This window comes from Natator depressus, chromosome 4 (assembly GCF_965152275.1).
Source record: "Natator depressus isolate rNatDep1 chromosome 4, rNatDep2.hap1, whole genome shotgun sequence".
NCBI lineage: Eukaryota > Metazoa > Chordata > Testudines > Cheloniidae > Natator > Natator depressus.
The window spans coordinates 11,858,171-11,881,389 of NC_134237.1; the positions used below are offsets into that span (position 1 = coordinate 11,858,171).

Genomic DNA, 23,219 nt, shown 5'->3' on the forward strand with positions numbered 1-23,219 from the left:
GGAGGAGGTTGCTAGGATGATGGGGGTGCTAGGATTTCAGCACCATTGGAAACACTCAGCATTACACAGTGATAGGGGAAAACTGTCCAAAGAGAAGAAGAAAATGACTGAGAAGCACATCCCTGTACATCCTCACCTACCTGAATCTCATTATCATATGCAAATCACTCATCACTCTATTCTAATGAGATCTGTGCACTCAGGGAAGTTCTTGGAAAAGGTGAGACACTTTTAGGAAGGCACTTAGCATCCCAAAATACATACACCGCATGGATGATGCATCAGGCGCAGGATGTTAAAGATGACTCTGCTCATGGCAATGGAGCTGACAACCACAAGAAGGCCAAAAGATGGTCAGTCTCAGTAAGTGTAAAGTCAGTCTTGACCCAGCCAGAATGCATACATGTTTTACACTGATATTTGTAATAAAACTGCTGCTTTCTATTAGCCATTTGCCCGGCATGGCTGCTTGGTGCTAAAGGAAAGGTTGAGCCAAGACACCATATGTCCTGCTTCCTGTACTTGTGCAGCAGTCCTGACAGAGGAGAGGGCCTGGTGGTTAACTATCACAAGGAATCATCTTGTGACTCCTCAGGTAGTTGTGCATTAGGTATAATTATCTCAAAGGGTCCTTGGAGTGCGTATGCGGGCCAATGGGCACTTAACCACACACTAGCCCTGCCCTCAGACAGAGTGCACAATACTCAGGGGCTTGACAAGGACTTACACACTGTTGAAAATGCCTTGAGCATCTAAAGGAGGTGAGAGTGGGGATGCTATAGGCCACCCAAACCACCAGTTTGGACAATGCAAGCTTCTGCAAATGTCAGCCAGCGCTTTAAGCACAAAACTGGCTGCTTGGCACTAACTTTTATGGCCTGGATGCCTCTACTGTGATTTCCTTCTCTGTGCCAATAAGTTTAAGTTCAAAGCTCAAACGAGACCATTGGCTTGCATGCGGTTATTGTGCTCTTGTCACTATTTCTGACATAAAAGATAGGTAGCTAACTGGAAATGGTTATTTGTTTGGCTGGTTACAATTGGGTGTTTCTCTGAACTCTGTTGGTCCCTGGCTTTCATTCAGCAAAAAAAAAAATTATCAGGCTTAGGTTATTTAACCTGAAACTTGGGTAGAGTCCAACTGTAAATTATAATAGAGCAGGAGGCCATTTCCTTTACATGCAAATTAGTTTCTTGTGGAGGGCATCATGATCAAATTTCCCTTGTTTCCAAAGCCAATTACAATAAGCTTGTAAGTGAAGGAAATTCTTTGCTCCGGAGGAAGCACATAATATACTATGTAAATAACCCTGCCCAAGGCAAGGCTCGTTCTTCTTTAGATCCAAATCGTGCCCTGGAAGATTTTTTTTAAAAAAAGAAATGAAGCTGTTTCCAAGGACTCCATGTCACCTGTCACCCTGACTAACAACGGTTGAAGCCCTCATAAGCTCAGCACCACTTCCCAAACTGAAGCAATTTAAAGTTTAGGGTCAAATCCTGTCTCCACTCCTTTGTGGTCATGGAGGTCCCTGGCTGCAGTAGAACTGGTGTGTTTCTGGTGTCTGAGGAAAGGAAGAAGGCAGTGATCCTGGTCAAAGGTCTGGAATGCCCCCATCTTGCTATGGAACTAGTCAGGAGCTTCCTGAACTCCAGCTTGCAAGAGGGTTGGGGCTGACCAAGTGGAGGATCAGGGACGAGGCTTGGGAGATCCACATAGCTTCAGATACACTAGTGTAAGTGCAATCCTGGGACTGGGGATGGTGGAGGAGCTGTGGCAGCTATGCCAGTCTTCAGGCTGATGTGACAGCAAAGCAGTTCTCTTGCTACTCTGAGGCCAGGAGGAGGATTCTTCCCTCCACCCCCATTCCTTGTAGCTCCTTCCCTGTGCTTTCTGCCTATTCTGCCAGGGAAGCAGTAACCTCCTCCAGGGAAGATCTCATTTATCCTCCTCAAAGACTCTCCTAAAAAGAGCCCTTTGAAGAGAGAGCATCCAGAAGGTGTTAATAGTAAGCAGGATGGATTTCATTGTGGGTTATGATGCAAACAAAGTGTTTGTGAGCAAAAGAATTCTTTAAAATGGGCAAATGTCTTTTGGTGTATTCAATGGGCCTTAATCCACATTACAACCTCATGCATTCTAAGTGGAGTCGGGCCCCCAGAATCATGAGATTGGCTTTAAAAAGCATGAGATTTAAAAGTAATAAATTCAGGGGGTTGTTATTTGCCTCAAGTGTTTCAGCCTTTAGGGGTCACATTTTCAAGTTTTTCCTCTGCAATCATGAGGGCAAGAAACTTTTTTTAAAATGAAAGTTGAAAGTTTCATGTCATCACATGACTCCAGGAGCTGGGGCTTTGAGGAAAACACCAAAATACTGGGAGACTTGTAATAAAATCATGAGAGTTGGTAACATTTCATTTCTCATGAAATTAGGGGCAAAATGACAACAGGTTTTGGATCAGAAACTTAATTTAATATATTGCAATTTAAAGATATTAACTGGTGGCTTTATGCCATCTCCGTCTGGCCAAGCTGGGGGACACTTAAGTGGCTTAAAACGATTTCCCTCCTTCTGGTTCTGTGCCAAGCACAGCTCAGCCGGAGCAGAGGAGATGGCCTCCTGTTTCCTGACCTGAAGGAGGGCAGAAACAGAAGAAAAATCACAGACCTATACTAGTACAAGTGGAATTCCTTACTACAGACATAGCTTAAGCTAATAGAAGGAGTTTTTCTGGTGGTATAATAACACCACCTTCCTAATGACATTAGCGATGCTGACAAAAGCACTCTTATAGCTGCATAGCTATCTACACTGAGGGTTTTGCTGGCATAGTTATATCAGTTTAGGGGGGCCGTTGGTTCCCCCCCACACACATATCTGACCAACATAGTTATTCTAGCAAAACTTTGTCGTGTACAGGCTACAGTCCAGACAATAAATCAAAGGCGTACGAACTGTATTACTGCCAGCAAAGGGTGCTACAGGGAAACTGATTGCCATCAGGGGAGAAGGGGGACAGTCTAGAAAACAAGAAGACTGCTCGAACGGGGGACATTATTTCCAAGAGGTTTTTGAGCAAGGGTGCATGCAAAATCAAGAGGGCAAAGAACGGAGAGTCAAGAAATGTGAGCTATTTTTCCACAGACTAATTGTGTAACCTAGGGCAAGTTATTTCACTTTCGTATGATTCCGTTTCCCCATGTGTAAAATGGAGATAGTTATGCTCGCCCTCTTTCATAAAGGGCTTTGAGACGTAAGTTTTAGGCTTTATAACTTATCGCTATTTTGGTTTGTATAATTGTAAATTAGAGCACAAATTGAACAATAGAACACTTGTTTCCTGCTTCAATATTTATTTATGCAACCAATCTCTTAATGTGTACTATGAACTAGCCTTGGAGACATGCCAGAGTCAACACTGCAATACTTTCTGTACTCCCTGCTTTGGGTATCTGGTGTTGGATTTTCCCATGCTGAGGATTTAACTGTGTCTCTTCCTTTATGGAGGTGGATGTTATTGTTTTTTGGAGAAAACCAAAAAGAATCCATTGTTTTGGAACCTCAGACCTGGCATAACGAGGGAACACATTCTTCTCTCAAAGAGGATTCCTTGTCCATGAGGTACAGCTCATCACAAGGGGCAAAAAACTTCCCAGAGCTTCCATCACTCAGAGGTTATGTATGCTTTATAAAACCCGTTCATAAGGTGCTGCTGTGGCCTACCAGTTCTGCAGGCTGCTGCATTGTGATGGGCTGGAGCCATAGCCTCCTGCCTGCCCCTTCTCACCCCCTTTGAGGTGCCATTCATCCTCAGGGAGGTGGGGAAGGAGCAGTCCCTGTAAAGCTCCTTATGGACCCACGTAAACACCAGGTGGAATCTGGCCTGCAGACTGTAATTCCCAAAGTAATTCCTTTTCTGGGTGTTCAAGTGACTTTTCGGATGGGGATGCTCCCAGGAGCTGTTGCTATGTAGTGTCCTCAATGTCTGTTGGATCTCCTCATGCATATTAAGGTACATTCCGGGTTTGGTCAAAAGCAAAACCCTATTACGTTTTTGTGTAAACTTTGTCTAAAAGTTACTGGTATGGTGGACGGTTATCAGATGCACAGACTTGTTCCCTGCCACCCTGGGGCCAAGTTCTGAGGAGTGTGAGGAGTAATGGAGAGAATGAGACAGCAGTGGTCAAGTGGAAAGCATCTGCCCGTGGATGACTCTGCATGGCCTGTGGCAAGGTGTTCTACAGGGACACGCCACCCCGGCTTCCCTCCATTTCTATCATCTCACTGCTAGTGCTCTGACAGGAGTATGCTCAGGCCTCCAAGCTTAGGCCTAGGCTGCCCGAGAAAAGATTTGTCAACAGAGCCGAACTGGCAGAGCTCCTCTGCCAAACAGTCCTAGGCCTTGTCTACACTACCAAGTTTTGTTGCCAAAAACTGCCTTTTGGTGACAAAACAGCAAGAGCGTACACACTACCATGGGACTTTTGTCACGAAAAACGCCCAGTTTTGGCGACCAAAAACTTCCACCCATAGGAGAGACTTTTGTCTTTTCCCTTCCCTTTATTGTCAGCAAAGAGCCAGTGTAGACACTGCTGATTGTTTTGTCAACAGAACTGGCTTCCGCCAGTATCCCACAATGCCTGCCCTGATTGCTCTGCTCCCTGTTGTGATCTCTGCTGCCCTGCAGGCACGCGCCCCTCCCCTTTCAAAGCTCAGGGAAGTATCTGTGTGCTGCTGTGGGGGAGGGGGACAGACTGCTGGGCTGCTTTGCCATTCCTCAGCAGGGAGAGCTCCCAGAGCTACTCCAGATGCTGCTCTCAGCAGCTGAGGGGGCTGTGGGAGAACTCGGGAGAGAATCCCAAGATGCGCAGCGATCAGCTCTTCCTTCCCACAACGCTGCACTGGGGGACACCTACCCACTGTGCATTGCTCACCCTGTCGATGATGGTGCCCCCAATGTGGACATGTTCTGTCGGCAGAGGGAGCAAGTGCGAACGCCCTTTGGCAATTTTTGTTTTGTCGAGTTTAGGGTGTCGACATAAGTTTTGTCAACAAAACTTGGAAGTGTAGACAAGCCCTACGTCATTCCATCACTGGGGAGTTGTTAAGTGGCCCATGTAAAGCCTCCTAGCAGCTCTAGGGGGGGTTTCTGCCACTGCCTTTGAATTTTAGGCTGCTTTTACTTGCGGTGGGACACCAGCTCAGTTCAGAGCTGCTTCCAGATTGGGAGGGGTGTGTGTGTGTGTGTCTGATGACATAAAAGTGAGTGAAGCCAACTTTTCAACTCTCCCTACACAGCAGCACTCAGGGCCAGCTTTTTAAAGGCATCTAAGCACCTAACGTGGCAGTTAGGTGCCTAATAGAATTTTCAAAAGCTCACCCAGATGCCTACATCCCCGGGGAGAGGCACAACACAAAGGTCTTTAGGGGCCTAAAGATGAAGATAGGTGCCTAGTTGGATTTTCTAAATGCCTAACTCTCATTGAAACCAACAGAATTAGGCACCTAATCTGCTTAGGTACATGTGAAAATCCCATTAGAAGCCTCAATACCCCTGTACATCTTGCCTTGAGTGTTCCTGATGCCAGTGGAGGTATGCTTCTGATTGATCTCAGTATAGTTGAGATCTGAATCAGTTTCCTCTTCTTGAGCTACTGAACTCTTTAAAAAGCAAACAAAAAATAACTGGAAAGAACATAACACTTTACAAGCATGGTCCACAGATAAGTGGCTGCAGATATCCACGGATATAAAATGAATATCCACATTTTTCAAGGTTCTACAGATGGGGAGTAGCTTCTCAAGTGGAGGTGGCAGAAGCTGGAGCAGGGACATATTGGGTTTGTGCACCATTAAGGCAGCACAGCTGTACAATTCTCCGTGGGGGTTGGGGGGGGTGGGAAGGGGGTAGAGTTTGATGGAACAGCGTCTGTGGGAGGGAAGGAGACAGAAGCAGAGGATCAGGCGTTACATGGATCTTCCAGTTTTCCCTCCACAGCAGCAGCAGCATACTAAAGCCAGGGAGGCTATTCCAGCTGTGGTTGTAGCAATCACATCTGGCTTTTTGAATTTTCTGAAGTTCAGAGGTGTTTGAGTCTGAGGTTTTGGTTTGTCTCACTTTAGAAGTAAGGTCAGCCACTAAATTTGGATCTACACCTAAGTTTGGATGCAAGGCATTTGTGTGAGCTGGCTCATTTCTGCACAGTTATTGTTGCAAAGCTTGGTCATATCACCAGCATGATGTTTAACTGAAACTCTTTCTGAGCATTGGTTGAAACTGCCTTGTAATTACTGTGACTAAATATTATTTGTTCACTCCTTTGTATCTCTTCCTACTTAATACTTCTTTGGGAGGGAAGTACAAAAATGATCATAGACCCTCTGAATACATTGAATTCGGTCAGTTGAGGAGGCACAGAGTCAGAAACAGTAGCGAGGTTGACCGTAAATGGAGTTTACCCACTTCTCTTTTGGAAAATATTGGGTTATTTTAGGTATTTAACCCCTTTCTTGCCACTACACCACTGATCAGAAATAATTCTAGTCATGTTCCCTCAAAAACCAGTATTAGAAAGCATCTGTTACTAATTCACGATAGTCCTTTTGTTCCTATGACTCCAGCAATGCTGAGCAAGTTTCTTGGATATGCGGACTACGGTTTTCTAAAGTCCAAAGCTAAAATATTTCCAACTACTAACAATATGCCTGTCTGAAAACAAATGCTCCATTGAACCACATCAGAACCATGATGCCAGGAATGCATCCTCTACTTACTGACTCATGGAGCTCATCTGTTCTCAGCAGGTTTGCCCATGAGTTCAGTAAGCAGAAATGATGCTATAAAGCAGTGGTTTTCAACCGGGGGTATGCATACCACTGGGGGTATGCAGAGGTCTTCCAGGGGGTACATTAACTCATCTGTATGTTTGCCTAGTTTTACAACAGGCTACATAAAAAGCACTAATGAAGTCAGTACAAACTAAAATTTCATACAGACAATGGCTTGTTTATTCTGCTCTGTATGCTATACTGAAATGTAAGTACAATATTTATATTCCAGTTGATCTATTTTATAATTATATGGTAAAATGAGAAAATAAGCAATGTGTCCGTAATAGTGTGCTGTGACACTCTGGGATTTTTATGTCTGATTTTGTAAACAAGTCGTTTTTAAGTGAGGGGAAACTTGGGGTACACAAGACAAATCGGACTCCTGAAAGGGGAGCAGTAGTCTGGCAAGGTTGAGATCCACTGCTATAAAGAGTAGCCGTCCCCACAGCCCCAACATGAATTCATCCCTTTCAGAACTGTGGAGACCAAACCCCATGGAGCACCCAGAGAAGAAGGTTAGGGGTGTGCATGGCACTGAGCCAACAGAGTACCCCATGTGCCTAAGACCAGACCCAGTGGGTTCTGCTGCCCTCTGCTCATTGAGCTTGCATTTGGCCATCATTTTGAGAAATGCCAACTTCACCCTAACTGGGTTACTTCCACCTGCTGCAGATCTGCAGTTGAGCTCTACTCGACTCCGGAAACTGGGTAGAGATACATAAGAGTGGCCATACTGGGTCAGAACAAAGGTCCATCTAGCCCAGTGTCCTGTCTTCCGACAGTGGCCAATGCCAGATGCCCCAGAGGGAATGAACACAACAGGTAATCGTCAAGTGATCCATCCCCTGTCGCCCATTCCCAGCTTCTGGCAAACAGAGGCGAGGGACACCAACCCTGCCCATCCTGGTTAATAGCCATTGATGGACCTATCCTCCATGAATTGATCTAGTTCTTTTTTTAAACCTTGATTTTTTTTAAACCCTGACTTTTTTTGTGACAAAGATTGTGCCAAGTGCCAACCAGTAAGAGAGAGAACACACCTATTTTTTTAAGCATATAGTTTAATGTAAAAATGATGGAATTCCAAAATGCACAGGAATAAGAAAACTGGAACATGAGCCTCAACATTTTCCCATTCATTGAACAAAACAATTAACAACCCACACAACAGCAGGAACATGAAATATTCTATTTTCATAAGGAATTAGCAGATTAGAAAAAAATCCAGATGAATCAAAATAACTTAAATAAATAAAGTTTGAGTTTTTTTTCTACTCAAAGATTAACTTGTTAAATTATACATATATATATAAACATTGATGTGCTATAGCACAATAAATAATGCCCCCCAAATAACAGCACTGTGGCTGCTTAATTTCTGAAAGCCACAAAATCCCAGCCAGTAGCTAGCCTCAGGCTGGCTAGGACTCACTGTGCTGTTGATACAACATACTCGTGCAAGGGAGGGGTAACTGTTACCAGTTTACTGCTCTACTAGAGAAAGAGCAAGGCTTAGACTAAATACAACTGTGCTGCGAGTGCATTGCACTCATACAACCCTGTTCAGCTTAAGGGGTTTCCAAAGGGTCTTCATTTCCCTCAGGAAATCCCTTTTCTCTACCCAGGGTTTTCAGCTTCAGAAAGTGGCATATCCCATAGACAACTGAGCCTTTTTTAAAAAAAAAAAAGTCTCTTAACATGATGCTCCTCAATAAATAAATAAATAAATACATAAATAGAAAATAGATACTGCTAGCTGGAATCTGCCTGAAAACATGTTAACAGAAGGAGGTGGGCTGCTTGCAGACTGACTGGCACTTTCACAGAGAGGTTTCCTTCAAGGGGAAACTGGAGAACATCAGGGATTTTTCTTCTTTGGCTTCTCTTAGCGTTTTGCCTCACCATTGGCTTCAGCTCTGGAAAGAAGGTGAGAAAAGGAATCGTTTAAAAACCTCTTTATGGAACAATTATCATTAGTTAGAACATGAGAACTCTTGGGGCTCTGAGCCTGCTCTCAACCATATCAACTGAAACTTCGTTAACTTTGACATAGTTCCTCTTGGTTCACACCAAAGGAAAGTCAGTTGGGGGGGTGTGATGGGGGGGGGGGTTTCAGAAGCACTGAGCACCTGTGAGTCCAATAGTCTCCAGAAGGACTTGCAGCTGCCCAGCATATGTGGCCATTATCAACGACTTGCCCAAGCTCACACAGGAAGTCTGGATCAGAGTAGGGAACAGGAAGAACCTAGTTCCATAATCTAACCACTAGGCCACCTTTAAGATAGGATTTGGTTATTTACTGGATTGAGAGAGACAAGTTTTGGGAGAGATTACTGTGCCCTGAGGAGAGGTAACTTTTAAGCAGTTTGTGCTAAGGAACCACCTAGTTCTGCCTTTAAAGTAACTTTTCAGAAAATCGTTCTGAGAATGAATGACTCACTTGTCCAAAATTGCTTTAATGATGATCTTCACCCACGGAGCAGTGGGTTCCAAACACACTTCTCTGCCGTCCTTAAGAGTAGCGCTGCAAAGAAGGAAAAACAAAGGTCAGGCATCTATCTACTTGGTGGACTCTCATCAGGGTATCTTTCAACCTTTTAAAATACAGGCAAGGCTGGGGTCAGTTGACAGTTCCATTGACTTCACTAGAGAGCCACACCAATTTACACTAGCTAAGGATCTGGCCCAACATCATTTGTTTGGTTAAAAATGTTCCAGGTGTGGGGAAAAAAAATCTCCTTCCTCTTATATGTCTGCTTTCCTGTTTTTTTACTATTACCTGGTATCTCTCTCTCTCTACATGTGTATATATAAAATGTCTTTATCTGCATTGGTATTGCTTCTTATGTAAAGGGCTGAATCCTGCATTCCTCTGGCAGGGAAACCACCTATGTACTCAGTCGGGAATTTACAGTGGGAGTTTTGCGTGCAGAAGGACTGGAGGAATTGGGTTGAAAGGTTGTATTGGGTATTAATAATTTCTCCTGCCCTTCTAATGCGGGTTCTAGCACTCGATAGATTATTCCCCATGGGGATTTGTATTTCCAACCCAGAGATGCTGGACACTAAGTGCATTACCTAAAATAATGTCTTCAGAAAGAATAAAAATCACTCTTAGGGAGTCTCCCTGAGTGGTGTGGGCCTGCAAGTGCTCCTCACCCCTTTGAAAACTCCTGGCCCACCACAATGCAAAGCAGTCTCCTCCTAGTTTAGCAGCAGGTAGAATTTTGCAAAACTACTTACATGATTTCAACGTTCTGGCAGTGAGGTCCGCTCGGGGTCAGCTTCACGTCCCGAAGGTACCTGGGAGGGATGAACTTGGAATGCGTGCTGATGCACTGGCATCGGAGCTCATTCCCCATTCTTGCCAGACTTATCCCTGGAAAAGAACAAGAGTTGTGTGGGGTTAGCTGGGTATCTCGCCATGTATATATGTGAAGCAGAGCATTTGGTTTTGCTTGTTGCTTGATCAGACATGCTTGGTCTCTGTTTCTTCACAAGGGTCCAGGTTTTTTGTTGGTTTTTTGTTTTAAACTTGGCCACATTCTTATCTAGTTACAATGATGATGAGTCCAGATTTAAAATCATGTCACTGAGATTAAGATCTGGCCCCTTGCTTTTCATCAGTTTTGAAGACTACCTCTGATCATGTTCTGTGCTCCTATTGCTTATTCCCCACTCCAGATTGCATCCTCCTGTGTTTGAGACAACGTGGTGTCACAAACAGGATGATGGACTCATGCAGGGAAGGAGCAAGAGGCACAGATGAACATTGTAATCAGACGAGCCTGCCTTCAGTCAAATGTCTTTAGAACCAGGGGAAAAGCAGATAGTGAAAATGATGCAGAAGCCTAACTTTCTAGAGCAAGGAGACTATTTCTCAAAACTTCCCACCCGGTGTCAGCAGCTCTTCAGAGCAGTGACTGATTTATAGCACTCTCCAAGGATGATCGTTTGAAAAAGTTTTAACAAGACATCAACTTTTTAAAAATCAGCCTAAAAGTGTCTCTCCAGGAATAATATGCACATAACTAAGCAAAGTCCTTTAAGCCCGAGGAAGGATTTTGCTTACCTTCTGACACCGTTGCGTAGATTAGGAAAAGAGCCAGGACAGCAACAACCAATTTACAGCTCATGATGAGAGGCGAGGCGAGGTTTCCTTCTTGATTCTTCAGTCTCTGCTTGCAAGGAAGGAGCAGTGAGCTTCTCTTGTTATCTCGGAAGGTTTCTGATGTCTGAGCTGTGTAACCCAACCCTCTTATATACTGTCTTGGGGTGCGCAAGATAGCGCTGTGTTTGGATTGTGTCAGAGGAAATTCCCAAAGTGTGCAAGCCGCTATTGCAAAATGAGTCACATGGCTGTGGGTAAACCCCCTTCCTAGATGACCGTGAAATTAGTTATCCTTCAAATATAGCTCCTTAAAATGAATTAAATATAAAAGCTGTACATCATCATTATGTCGTTAGGTCAGTGTAACTGGTGCGTTTCTATTACTTATTATTATTCTTTTATTATTAATTTGACTATCCCTTTATATTCTTTTGTCTTATTATGTGGCTGGTTAAGGAGACATTCAACTCTTGACTTTCCCTGAGCATTTCTTTGATTGGGTATGCTGGGCGGGGTTCGTAGAAATGAATTATTCTTTAAATCCAGTGGCCTACCTCACAAGCAGCTCTCTCTATATATATTTTCTCTTTCTGAAAGTGGAGTTAGCTCCTACTTTTCTATTTACGTTGATTTTAAATACCTGAAGTTGTGGCCCCACTAAAATCAAGGTCAAAACTCCACACCGACTTCAACGGGGTCGGGAGTTTTGACCCTCTGTTTGTAGGATATAGTCTTATTCTCCTACAACCGGCATTTTTTCCTCTCCGCCCTAACCAGGAGTCTTCCTCGAACACAATGGTTGCTATGTAGTGTCCTCAATGTCTGTTGGATCTCCTCATGCATACTAAGGTATGTCCAGTGCTTGGTCAAAAGCAAAATCCTATTACTCTTTTTTCTAAACATTGTCTAAAAGTTACTGGTACGGTGGATGGTTATCAGATGGACAGACTTGTTCCCGGCCACCGGGGGGCCAAGTTCTGAGGAGTGTAAGGAATAATAGAGAGAATGAGACAGTAGTGGGCAAGTGGAAAGCATTCTTGGAATGTGGCTGGTGAACCATATTAATGATCTGAACCCACAGTGCTTAATTAAATGAAGAAGGTGCATGATGGAAAGAATAGCGGGACTAAGGGCAAGCGCATCCCAGTGAATCTGATTCCTACACCAGTTTGTGGCCTTCATCTTCTCCTGTGCCGGGGCAGCTGTGTGCCACTCCAGTGGTGTGCACCTGCCCTAAAAGACTGACTTCCCAGCACGATCATTCCATCACTGGGGAGTTGTTAAGTGGCCAACGTAAGCCTCCTAGCAGCTCTAGGGAGGGTTTCTGCTACTGCCTGTGAATTTTAGGCTGCTTTTAGGGGCGACACTAGCTCAGTTCAGAGCTGTTTCTAGATTGGGGCTGAAGAGCTGAACTAATCCAATTTCAAATATCAGAGTCAGGGCCGGATTAAAGTTATGAGGGGCCTAAGGCTAATGGGAGGGTAGGGCCTAAGTATCAATGACATATTGCAAAAAAATTATGAAGTCATCAAACATTTCTCTATGTACATATTTACATATGACTTATTTATGTAAAATTAACAAGTTTATTCTACTCTCACGACACTCAGTTCTTCAAACAGATACTTCTGAGTAAGAGGTAGCCTGAGGAATGGTATGCTGTCCTTCTCTTAGGCCTCCTTCCTCCTAGATAGTGGAGTGCTCGTCTATATGAGGATGGACACTGCAACATTCCCCATCCTGTTCACCTCTTTCCACCCTCTGCTTCTACCCTCAGCTCTCCACATGGCACAGTGCAAAGCCAAGCCCTGCAGATGTTTTCCCCAAGCTACGGACTCTACACCACACACCCTATCTCACTCTGACTGCAGTCTGGGAGGCAGCCAGCTCTTATTATGGAAAAGAAAACCACTCAGGTGTAAAATCCACTGGAGTAAGGAAGTAGTAGTGGGGAAATTACATGGGGTGGCATTGTATTGTAGGCTGTCTTGTTCTGAAAGCTGCCTCCCAGTGTTGCACTGGCAGAGGACAATGAATTACTGTTTTCACATTGAACACAAATATTATTTGTGGGATGATACCCAGTTTGTGTAGTTAATCTCCAGTGATTCACCACATCAGGCCATTCTGTCACCAAGCTCTTCCACAATTAAAATCAGAGAATAGAATCATAGGACTGGAAGGGACCTCGAGAGGTCATCTAGTCTAGTCCCCTGCACTCATGGCAGGACTAAGTATTATCTATTCTAGAATGTGTGATCAGCAGCTCTGACAGGCGGATTTTTAAGCATGAGTTCTATGTGCACCAGCCCCTTACGGTTTGCATTTGTTTGTTTTAAGCTTTCTGTAAGAAAAAGATAACAGCTAGAAGGGACGCAGATCTTTAGATGGTTTCCCAGTCATAATATTTAGCACTTCTGTACTATATTAGCTCTTCAAAATCAGGGTACAAACATTTAAAAAACTTAATCTAAAGCCTGTCAGCTTTGAATGACTAGGAACTGACAAAACAGAGCTATTCCCTGTTGCGTTCTCTGCCCCCCTGAACAAAAAGACTTCATTGAAAATCACCATCTTAAAAGAACCATTAAGGATATTTCAAAAGAACAGTCTAACCAAGGCTGATGTAGTGACACCCTTGTTACATCAGGTCTGGGATTTCTTTAAAAGGCTGGTGTAGAATGAAGGGAGAGCTTCCTGTTTCCTTTGCATGTGTAAATCAAGCAGACCTTGCTTTTTTTTTTTTTTTCCTTAAAGTGCTCAGAGATTAGGGGAGGAAAGTGAATGAGATTCTTCTTAGACCAGGTATGAAAAAGCAGAAGGGACCAAAATCTATTCTTGTGCAAAAATCTGTTCTCCCTGAAGTCAATAAGACTACACAGGTGTAGCCGTCAGCAGGAATAGGCCTGTGATCTCATTCCCTTCTCGAATCACATACATTCCATGCTTGCTCAACATTTTCCACTTGGGGAAGAAGTTAGTTTGAGTTGGGGGCAAAAAAATGAGGACTAACTTCAGGTTTATTTAGCTTTACGTTTTTGGAATGAAACTCAAAAGAAATCAAATGTGAGGTACTTTTATGATGGATTGAATGGCTAGAGAACCAGCAGCACCGGCCTTTAGCCTATTCAGCCAGTCTTTCTATCCTAGCCTGCTAAGAAGGGGATTTAAAATCCTTGAGGGAGAAACCTACAACATTGTGTGTAGAGCTTCCTCCAGTGCAACCCCTTAGAAGTACAAAGATGCATTGGCCTGTGGAACTAGGCTGAGCACAAGGAAAGAACCTGGTGGCCTGTACATCCCAGTACAAAAAAATAAACCAAATCAAAAAATTGGATTTCTTTGATTTTTTTTTAGTACAGTTCAATACAGTATTGAACACAGTGCATCATAAATCTGAAGCACCTCGATGGAAAGTTCTCTAAAAGTTAAAGGACTGGTATCCAGAATGGGCTGTTTTGTTTTGTTTTTCCTACAAATGTGTGGGAATTCGTTCCTTATACATGGAAGGGGCAATTGTTCTGGCTGGAGCTGAACAGAGTGTGTGCAGGTTCTGTGCAAGTTTCCCACCCTACCGCTGTGGTACTGCCTCTTCCCCCACGACCCCCTTGCCCTGCCCCTCCACAGGCACTCACCAGTTGTCCAGAAACGGGACCCAGCACACATAGAAGATCACAGTGATGGGCTCTAGGACCCAGGAGGCAGCGCCCTGCCAGCATCAGCCCAGGAGAGGGACAGAGGGAGCTTCTTCCCTCCCTGACAGCTAAGCAGAGCTCTGGAGAAATCGGGGGTGGGAGGAGTAGAAAGGGGACAGTGCCTGCTCAAACTACACCCATGGCTGGCATAGGTTTCCGTGGTAACCGGATTTTTAGTGTCCGGTCACCAGTGTTAACCGGATCCCTGGCAGTGCAGTCCTGAAGCACGGGGAGATGCAGCAGGCTGCCGGCTGAGCTCCTTCCAAGCCACAGGGGGCTGCTTTGCCTTTCCTGCTGACAGGAGCGCTCCAGCAGGGCTGTGTGAGCAAGCTCACTTGCCCTCACGCAGCTCTGGCCGTGCCCCCTGCCTGACCAGTAGGGCCTAAAAAATAGGAGGGCCTAAGCTATGGCCTTATTAGCCTATGGGTTAATCCGGCCCTGAGCAGAGTTGGGGGCTGAACCAAAAATCCCAGATCTCAATATCCCCAAATGCACAGACGTTCAGATCCTAATTTTTCAATTCATACCTCTCTAGTAAAAGCCTCATTGTTATTGCTAATGGATGAAAATGTTATGTGATTCCATATTTAATAACTTGCATGCTACGCTGTCCAGGGCTTCCTTATATAGGAAAAGCAAGCAGAGCTTGTAGGCGGGAGGTGGGGGGCAAGAAATGGGAGATAAAACAGGAAGAGGAAGTAAAACCATAAAATACGAATATAATCTCTTATTTAATTTTAAAAATGGTTTTAAATCAACAAGTATTACAAATCAGGACATTCAAATCACTCTGTTAGGTTTACTAAAACAGCAGTCTAATCTGATTCCAGAGGGATCTATTCAGCAGCCCCCTCCTCAGCTCAGTCACCGGACTTTAAAACATAAGTGCCATGTAGAAAGTTTGTTGCAACAATGTATAATCGCTTCAACTAGTCCAGACCCTTTTAGCAGATAAAAGAACAGCGGCCTACCATGCCTCCAGTTTATTTATATGGCTGTACCTCAGAACTGATTAATACCTGAGATGCTGCATTAAAAACTGTGACAATTTACTTTGACCAAGAAATAAGCCAAGTTGCAAATATTTGAGTCACTCTAACATTGACACTATGTAAATCCCTTACTCTCAAGCAGTAGGACAAATGTATTACATGTATACATTTGTCAAAGTCATAAAATTAATATTTGCCAAAAGAAATGTAATGCAGGTGAGCATTTGGTTAAAGATTTAATGAATTAAGAACAAAACCCTGTCACCGCCTCCCAAGCATTGTGCAGGTGAAGACACACATTTCCTTTCATCTAACTCATGTGAATCAGGAGGCGTGTTCCTTTAGGGCCAGCTACTGTCACCATTACTCACATTGAATAGTATCTTACTCCACAGGTGGTTGCATTGATTTCAGTGGGATTATTTGCAGAGTGTGATACTACTCCAGAGGAGTAAACTTCAGATGAGGTGTATCCGTTGGGTAACAGAGCATTTTTTCACTAGCTTCAAATCCCCTTTTAATACATCGGAAAGGTTGATCGTATGTGACTTTTTCTGCAATGTATTGTGGAGGCGCTCGAAAAGAGAGAGACTGCTTGTGGTAATAGCTCTTGTGTTCCCAGATGGGCGAAACCTGTGGTTTACCAACCACAGTTACAGTGCCTGAAATAGTCAAGCGGTGGAACAACAATAGATTTCCCCATCAGTCACTCATATAGGGCACTTTTAATTTTTGTTAGTTGGCCACCCACAGACTTAAATCCAAATCATTACCAAAAAAGAATCATAAAGGACACACTTTCTAGTTAGATTTGATCAAGTCATGTCAGTTAAGGTCAACTCTGTTGAAGCCAGGCCCTCAGCTGGTGGGAATCCGTTTTCTCCATTGATTTGATTGGTGCTACACCAATTTACACCAGCTCAAGCTCTGTCGTATAGAGAAAAAAGGTAAAAATTACAAAGCTAATCTTTTTTCCTCTTCAAACGTATTTAGTATAAATGCAGTTTAAAAATACTGCATACTACACTATAGAACAATTCCTGCTCCCAAGGGCAACAGATCAGTAGAGCCCTGCGTGGATACAAAATTTGTATCTGCATCTGATCCGCAATGCACAAGCATGGTCCATGGATATGCAGATGCAGACATCCACGGATATAAAGTGATCCCTGGCAGTGCGGTCCTGCAGCGCGGGGAGACGCAGCAGGCTGCCGGCTGAGCTCCTTCCAAGCCACAGGGGGCTGCTTTACTTTTCCTGCTGGCAGGAGCGCTCCAGCAGGGCTGCGTGAGCAAGCTCACTTCCCCTCACCCAGCCCTGGCCATGCCCCGTGCCTGACCAGTAGGGCCTAAAAAGTAGGAGGGCCTAAGCTGTGGCTTTATTAGCCTAATGGTTAATCCAGCCCTGATCACACAGGGTTCTACAGATCAGGAGTGGCTTCTCAAGTGGGAGTGGCAGAAGTTGGAGAAGTTTTCAACCGGGGGTATGCAGAGGTCTTCCAGGGGGTACATCAACTCATCTGGATATTTGCCTAGTTTTACAACAGGCTACATAAAAAGCGCTAATGAAGTCAGTACAAACTAAAAGGTCATACAGACAATGGCTTGTCTATTCTGCTCTGTATGCTATACTGAAATGTAAGTACAATATTTATATTCCAGTTGATTTATTTTATAATTATATGGTAAAATGAGAAAATAAGCAATGTGTCCGTAATAGTGTGCTGTGACACTTTGGGATTTTTATGTCTGGTTTTGATAGCAAGATGTTTTTAAGTGAGGGGAAACTTGGGGTACACAAGACAAATCGGACTCCTGAAAGGGGAGCAGTAGTCTGGAAAGGTTGAGAGTCACTGCTATGAAGAGCAGCCGTCCGCACAGCCCCAACACGAATTCATCCCTTTCAGAACTGTGGAGACCAAACCCCATGGAGCACCCAGAGAAGAAGGTTAGGGGTGTGCATGGCATTGAGCCAACAGAGTCCCCCATGTGCCTAAGACCAGGCCCAGTGAGGACCAAGATCGCTCCAAGTGCCAACAACTAAGAGAGAGAACACATCTTGGTTTTTTTAAAGCATATAGTTTAATGTAAAAATGATGGAATTCCAAAGTGCGCAGGAATAAGAAAATTGGAACATGAGCCTCAACATTTTTCCATTCATTGAACCAAATAAAATAACTAACAACAACACACAACAGCAGGAACGTGAAATATTCTATTTTCATAAGGAATTAGCAGATTAGAAAAAAATCCAGATGAATCAAAATAACTTAAAATCATAAAGTTTGAGTTTTTTTTCTACTCAAAGATTAACTTGTTAAATTATATATATATATAAGCATTGATGTGCTCTAGCACAATAAATAATGCCCCCCAAAGAACAGCACAGTGTTAACCGGATCCCTGGCAGTGCGGTCCTGCAGCATGGGGAGATGGCCTTATTAGCCTAATGGTTAATCCGGCCCTGATCATGCAGAGTTGTACAGATAAGGAGTGGCTTCTCAAGCGGGAGTGGCAGAAGTTGGAGCAGGGACATGTTGGGTTTGTGCGCCATTAATGCAGTACCATTCCCCTTGTGTGTCGGTATGTAGGGGTAGGGTCGGGGGGCAGAGGCTAGAGTTTGATGGAACAGCATCTGTGGGAGGGAAGGAGGAAGAAGCAGAGGATCTGGCATTACATGGATCTTCCAGTTTTCCCTCCACAGCAGCAGCAGCATACTAAAGCCAGGGAGGCTATTCCAGCCATGGTTGTAGCAATCACATCTGGCTTTTTGAATTCTCCGAAGTTCAGAGGTGTCTGAGTCTGGGGTTTTGGTTTGTCTCACTGTGGAAGTAGGGCCAACCACTAAATTTGGATCTATATCTAAGCTTGGATACAAGTTATTAGTGTGGGCCAGTCATTTCTGCAGAGTTGTTGTTGCAAAGCTTGGTCATCTCACCCGTATGATGTTTAACCAAAAATCTTTTAGAGCATCTGTTGTAACTGCCTTGGAATTGCTGTGACTAAATATTATTTGTTCACTCCTTTGTATCTCTGAATTTTTTGCTACTTAATACTTCTTTGGGGCGGGGGAGAAGTACAAAAATGATTATAGAACCTCTGAATACATTGAGTTCGGTCAGTTGAGGAGGCACAGAGTCAGAAACAGTAGTGTAGTTGACTGTAAATGGAGTTTACCCCTTCTGTTTTGGAGAATATTGAGTTATTTTAGGTGTTTAGCCCCTTTTTTACCACTACACCACTGATCAGAAATAATTCTAGTATGTTCCCTCAAAAACCAGCATTAGAAAGCATCTGTTACTAATTCACGATAGTCCTTTTGTTCCTATGACTCCAACAATACTGGGCAAGTTTCTTGTATATGCAGACTGCAGTTTTCTGAAGTCCAAAGCTAAAATATTTCTGACTACTAACAATATGCCTGTCTGAAAAACAAATGCTCCACTGAACCACATCAGAACCATGATGCCAGGAATACATCCTCTACTCACTGGAGTCATGGTGCTCATCTGCACTCCACAGCTTTGGCCATGAGTTCAGTAGGAGAAATGATGCTATAAAGTAGTGGTTTTCAACCGGTGGTATGCAGAGGTTTTCAAGGCTGTACATCAACTCATCTGGATATTTGCCTAGTTTTACAACAGGCTACATAAAAAGCACTAATGAAGTCAGTACAAACTAAAATGTCATACAGACAATGGCTTGTTTATTCTGCTCTGTATGCTATACTGAAATGTAAGTACAATATTTATATTCCAGTTGATTTATTTTATAATTATATGGTAAAATGAGAAAATAAGCAATGTGTCCGTAATAGTGTGCTGTGACACTTTGGGATTTTTATGTCTGGTTTTGATAGCAAGATGTTTTTAAGTGAGGGGAAACTTGGGGTACACAAGACAAATCGGACTCCTGAAAGGGGAGCAGTAGTCTGGAAAGGTTGAGAACCACTGCTATAAAGAGCAGCCGTCCCCACAGCCCCAACACGAATTCATCCCTTTCAGAACCATGGAGACCAAACCCCATGGAGCACCCAGAGAAGAAGGTTAGGGCTGTGCATGGCACTGAGCCAGAGTCCCCCATGTGCCTCAGACCAGGCCCAGTGATGACAAGGATTGCGCCAAGAGAGAGAACACATCTTTCTTTTTTTTAAGCATATTGTTTAATGGAAAAAATGGAATTCCAAAGTGTACAGGAATAAGAAAATTGGAACATGAGCCTCAACATTTTCCCATTCATTGAACCAAATAAAACAATTAACAACCCACACAGCAGCAGGAACATGAAATATTCTATTTTCATAAGGAATTAGCAGATTAGAAAAAAATCCAGATGAATCAAAATAACTTAAATAAATAGATTACTCAAAGATTAACTTGTTAAATAGAGATGATATAAACATTGATGTGCTATAGCACAATAAATAATGCCCCCCAAATAACAGCACTTTGGCTGCTTAATTTCTGAAAGCCACAAAATCCCAGCCAGTAGCTAGCCTCAGGCTGGCTAGGACTCACTGTGCTGTTGATACAACATACTCGTGCAAGGGAGGGGTAACTGTTACCAGTTTACTGCTCTACTAGAGAAAGAGCAAGGCTTAGACTAAATACAACTGTGCTGCGAGTGCATTGCACTCATACAACCCTGTTCAGCTTAAGGGGTTTCCAAAGGGTCTTCATTTCCCTCAGCAAATCCCTTTTCTCTACCCAGGGTTTTCAACTTCAGAAAGTGGCATATCCCATAGACAACTGAGCCTTTTTAAAAAAAAAAAAGTCTCTTAACATGATGCTCCTCAATAAATAAATACATACATAAATAGACTGCTAGCTGGAATCTGCCTGAAAACATGTTAACAGAAGGAGATGGGCTGCTTGCAGACTGACTGGCACTTTCACAGAGAGGTTTCCTTCAAGGGGAAACTGGAGAACATCAGGGATTTTTCTTCTTTGGCTTCTCTTAGCGTTTTGCCTCACCATTGGCTTCAGCTCTGGAAAGAAGGGGAGAAAAGGAATAGTTTAAAAACCTGTTCATGGAACAATTATCATTAGTTAGAACATGAGAACTCCTGGGGCTCTGAGCCTGCTCTCAACCATATCAACTGAAACTTTGTTAACTTTGACATAGTTCCTCTTTGTTCACGCCAAAGGAAAGTCAGCTGGAGGGGGCGGGGACGGGGGAGGGGCAGTTCAGAAGCACTGAGCACCCGTGAGTCCAATAGTCTCCAGAAGGACTTGCAGCTGCCCAGCATATGTGGCCATTATCAACGACTTGCCCAAGCTCACACAGGAAGTCTGGAGCAGAGTAGGGAACAGGAAGAACCTAGTTCCATAATCTAACCACTAGGCCACCTTTAAGGTAGGATATGGTTATATATTGGATTGAGAGAGACAAGTTTTGGGAGAGATTACTGTGCCCTGAGGAGAGGTAACTTTTAAGCAGTTTGTGCTAAGGAACCACCTAGTTCTGCCTTTAAAGTAACTTTTCAGAAAATCGTTCTGAGAATGAATGACTCACTTGTCCAAAATTGCTTTAATGATGATCTTCACCCACGGAGCAGTGGGTTCCAAACACACTTCTCTGCCGTCCTTAAGAGTAGCGCTGCAAAGAAGGAAAAACAAAGGTCAGGCATCTATCTACTTGGTGGACTCTCATTAGGATATCTTTCAACCTTTTAAAATACAGGCAAGCCTGGGGTCAGTTGACAGTTCCATTGACTTCACTAGAGAGCCACACCAATTTACACTAGCTAAGGATCTGGCCCAACATCATTTGTTTGGTTAAAAATGTTCCAGGTGTGGAGGGGGGAAAAAAAAATCTCCCTATATATATATGCCTTCCTGTTTTTTTAATATTGCCTGGTATCTCTATCTGTGCGTGTGTAGATATAAAAGGTCTTTATCTCCATTGGTATTGCTTTTTATGTAGAGGGCTGAATCCTGCATTCCTCTGGCAGGGAAACCACCTATGTACTCAGTGGGGAATTTACAGTGGGAGTTTTGTCTGTAGGAGGACTGGAGGAATTGGGTTGAAAGGTTGTATTGGGTATTAATAATTTCTCCTGCCCTTCTTATGCTTGTTCTAGAACTTGATAGATTATTCCCCATGGGGATTTGTACTTCCACCCCAGAGATGCTGGACACTATGAAAAGCAAAGTGCATTACCTAATATTTTGTCTTTAGAAAGAATAAAAATCACTCTTAGGGAGTCTCCCTGAGTGGTGTGGGCCTGCTAGTGCTCCTCACCCCCTTGAAAACTCCTGGCCCAGCACAATGCAAAGCAGTCTCCTCCTAGTTTAGCAGCAGGTAGAATTTTGCAAAACTACTTACATGATCTCAACGTTCTGGCAGTGAGGTCCGCTCGGGGTCAGCTTCACGTCCCGAATGTTCCTGGGAGGGATGAACTTGGAATGCGTGCCGATGCACTGGCATCGGAGCTCATTCCCCATCCTTGCCAGACTCATCCCTGGAAAAGAACAAGAGTTGTGTGGGGTTAGCTGGGTATCTCGCCATCTATATATGTGAAGCAGAGCACCTGATTTTGCTTGTTGCTTGATCAGGCATGCTTGCTCTCTGTTTCTTCACAAGGGTCTTGGCTAAAAGGTTACTTTTGCCCTCACCTCTAAAACCTCTAATTATGAAAAAGTATGGAGAGCGGTTAATGCTGCTGCAAAATAATGTCTGGATTTTTTTTTTAAAGAAAATTCTAAGTTACCAGGTTTTTTGTTGTTTTGCTTTAAACTGGCCACATTCTTATCTAGTTACAATGATAATGAGTCTAGATTTAAAATCATGTCACTGAGGATAAGATCTGGCCCCTTGCTTTCATCAGTTTTGAGGACTATCTCTGATCATGTTCTGTGCTCCTGTTGCTTATTCCCCACTCCAGGTTGCATCCTCCTGTGTTTGAGACAACGTGGTGTCACAAACAGGATGATGGACTCATGCAGGGAAGGAGCAAGAGGCGCAGATGAACATTGTAATCAGACGAGCCCGCCTTCGGTCAAATGTCTTTAGAACCGGGGGAAAAGCAGATAGTGAAAATGATGCAGAAGCCTAACTTTCTAGAGAAAGTAGACTATTTCTCAACATTTCCCACCAGCTCTTCAGAGCAGTGACTGACTTATAGCTCTCTCCAAGGATGATCGTTTGAAAAAAAAGTTTTAACAAGACATGAACTTTTTAAAAATCAGCCTAAAAGTGTCTCTCCAGGCATAATATGCGCATAACTGAGCAAAGTCCTTTGAGCCCGAGGAGGGATTTTGCTTACCTTCTGACACCGTTGCGTAGATTAGGAAAACAGCCAGGACAGCAACAACCAGTTTACAGCTCATGATGAGAGGCGAGGCGAGCTTTCCTCCTTGATTCGTCGGGCTCTGCTTGCCAGGAAGGAGCAGTGAGCTTCTCTTGTTATCTCGGAAGGTTTCTGATGTCTGAGGTGTGTAACCCAACCCTCTTATATACTGTCTTGGGCTGCGCAAGATAGCGCTGTGTTTGGATTGTGTCAGAGGAAATTCCCAAAGTGTGCAAGCCGCTATCGCAAAATGAGTCACGTGGCCGTGGGGTAAACCCCCTTCCTAGATGACCCTGTAATTAC

The 23,219-nt window shown here is 43.7% G+C and overlaps 2 protein-coding genes across 2 annotated transcripts; both read right to left on the minus strand.

Annotated features, from left to right (window-relative positions):
- Positions 1 to 8,715: 8,715 nt before the first annotated feature.
- Positions 8,716 to 10,966, minus strand: LOC141985739 (interleukin-8-like). The gene is made up of 4 exons (XM_074949928.1): positions 10,903 to 10,966; positions 10,074 to 10,209; positions 9,271 to 9,354; positions 8,716 to 8,746 (listed from the first exon to the last, which is right to left on the minus strand). Exons 1-4 carry the CDS (start codon positions 10,964 to 10,966, stop codon positions 8,716 to 8,718), a joined length of 315 nt encoding a protein of 104 aa, XP_074806029.1.
- A 9,605-nt stretch (positions 10,967 to 20,571) lies between these two features.
- Positions 20,572 to 22,980, minus strand: LOC141985740 (interleukin-8-like). The gene is made up of 4 exons (XM_074949929.1): positions 22,893 to 22,980; positions 21,953 to 22,088; positions 21,140 to 21,223; positions 20,572 to 20,612 (listed from the first exon to the last, which is right to left on the minus strand). The coding sequence occupies exons 1-4, from the start codon at positions 22,954 to 22,956 to the stop codon at positions 20,582 to 20,584; spliced, it is 315 nt and encodes a 104-aa protein (XP_074806030.1). The 5' UTR covers positions 22,957 to 22,980; the 3' UTR covers positions 20,572 to 20,581.
- Positions 22,981 to 23,219: the final 239 nt, after the last annotated feature.

Coding starts and splice junctions, on each gene's coding strand:
- LOC141985740 (XM_074949929.1), bottom strand. CDS start 22,956: ATGAGCTGTAAACTGGTTGTTGCTGTCCTGGCTGTTTTCCTAATCTAC. Junction 21,224..21,952: donor TGCCAGAACGTTGAGATCAT/GTAAGTAGTTTT, acceptor CCTTCTTTGCAG/CGCTACTCTTAAGGACGGCA. Junction 20,613..21,139: donor ATTAAAGCAATTTTGGACAA/GTGAGTCATTCA, acceptor CCTTCTTTCCAG/AGCTGAAGCCAATGGTGAGG.
- LOC141985739 (XM_074949928.1), bottom strand. CDS start 10,966: ATGAGCTGTAAATTGGTTGTTGCTGTCCTGGCTCTTTTCCTAATCTAC. Junction 10,210..10,902: donor CTACGCAACGGTGTCAGAAG/GTAAGCAAAATC, acceptor GTTCTTTTCCAG/GGATAAGTCTGGCAAGAATG. Junction 8,747..9,270: donor ATTAAAGCAATTTTGGACAA/GTGAGTCATTCA, acceptor CCTTCTTTCCAG/AGCTGAAGCCAATGGTGAGG.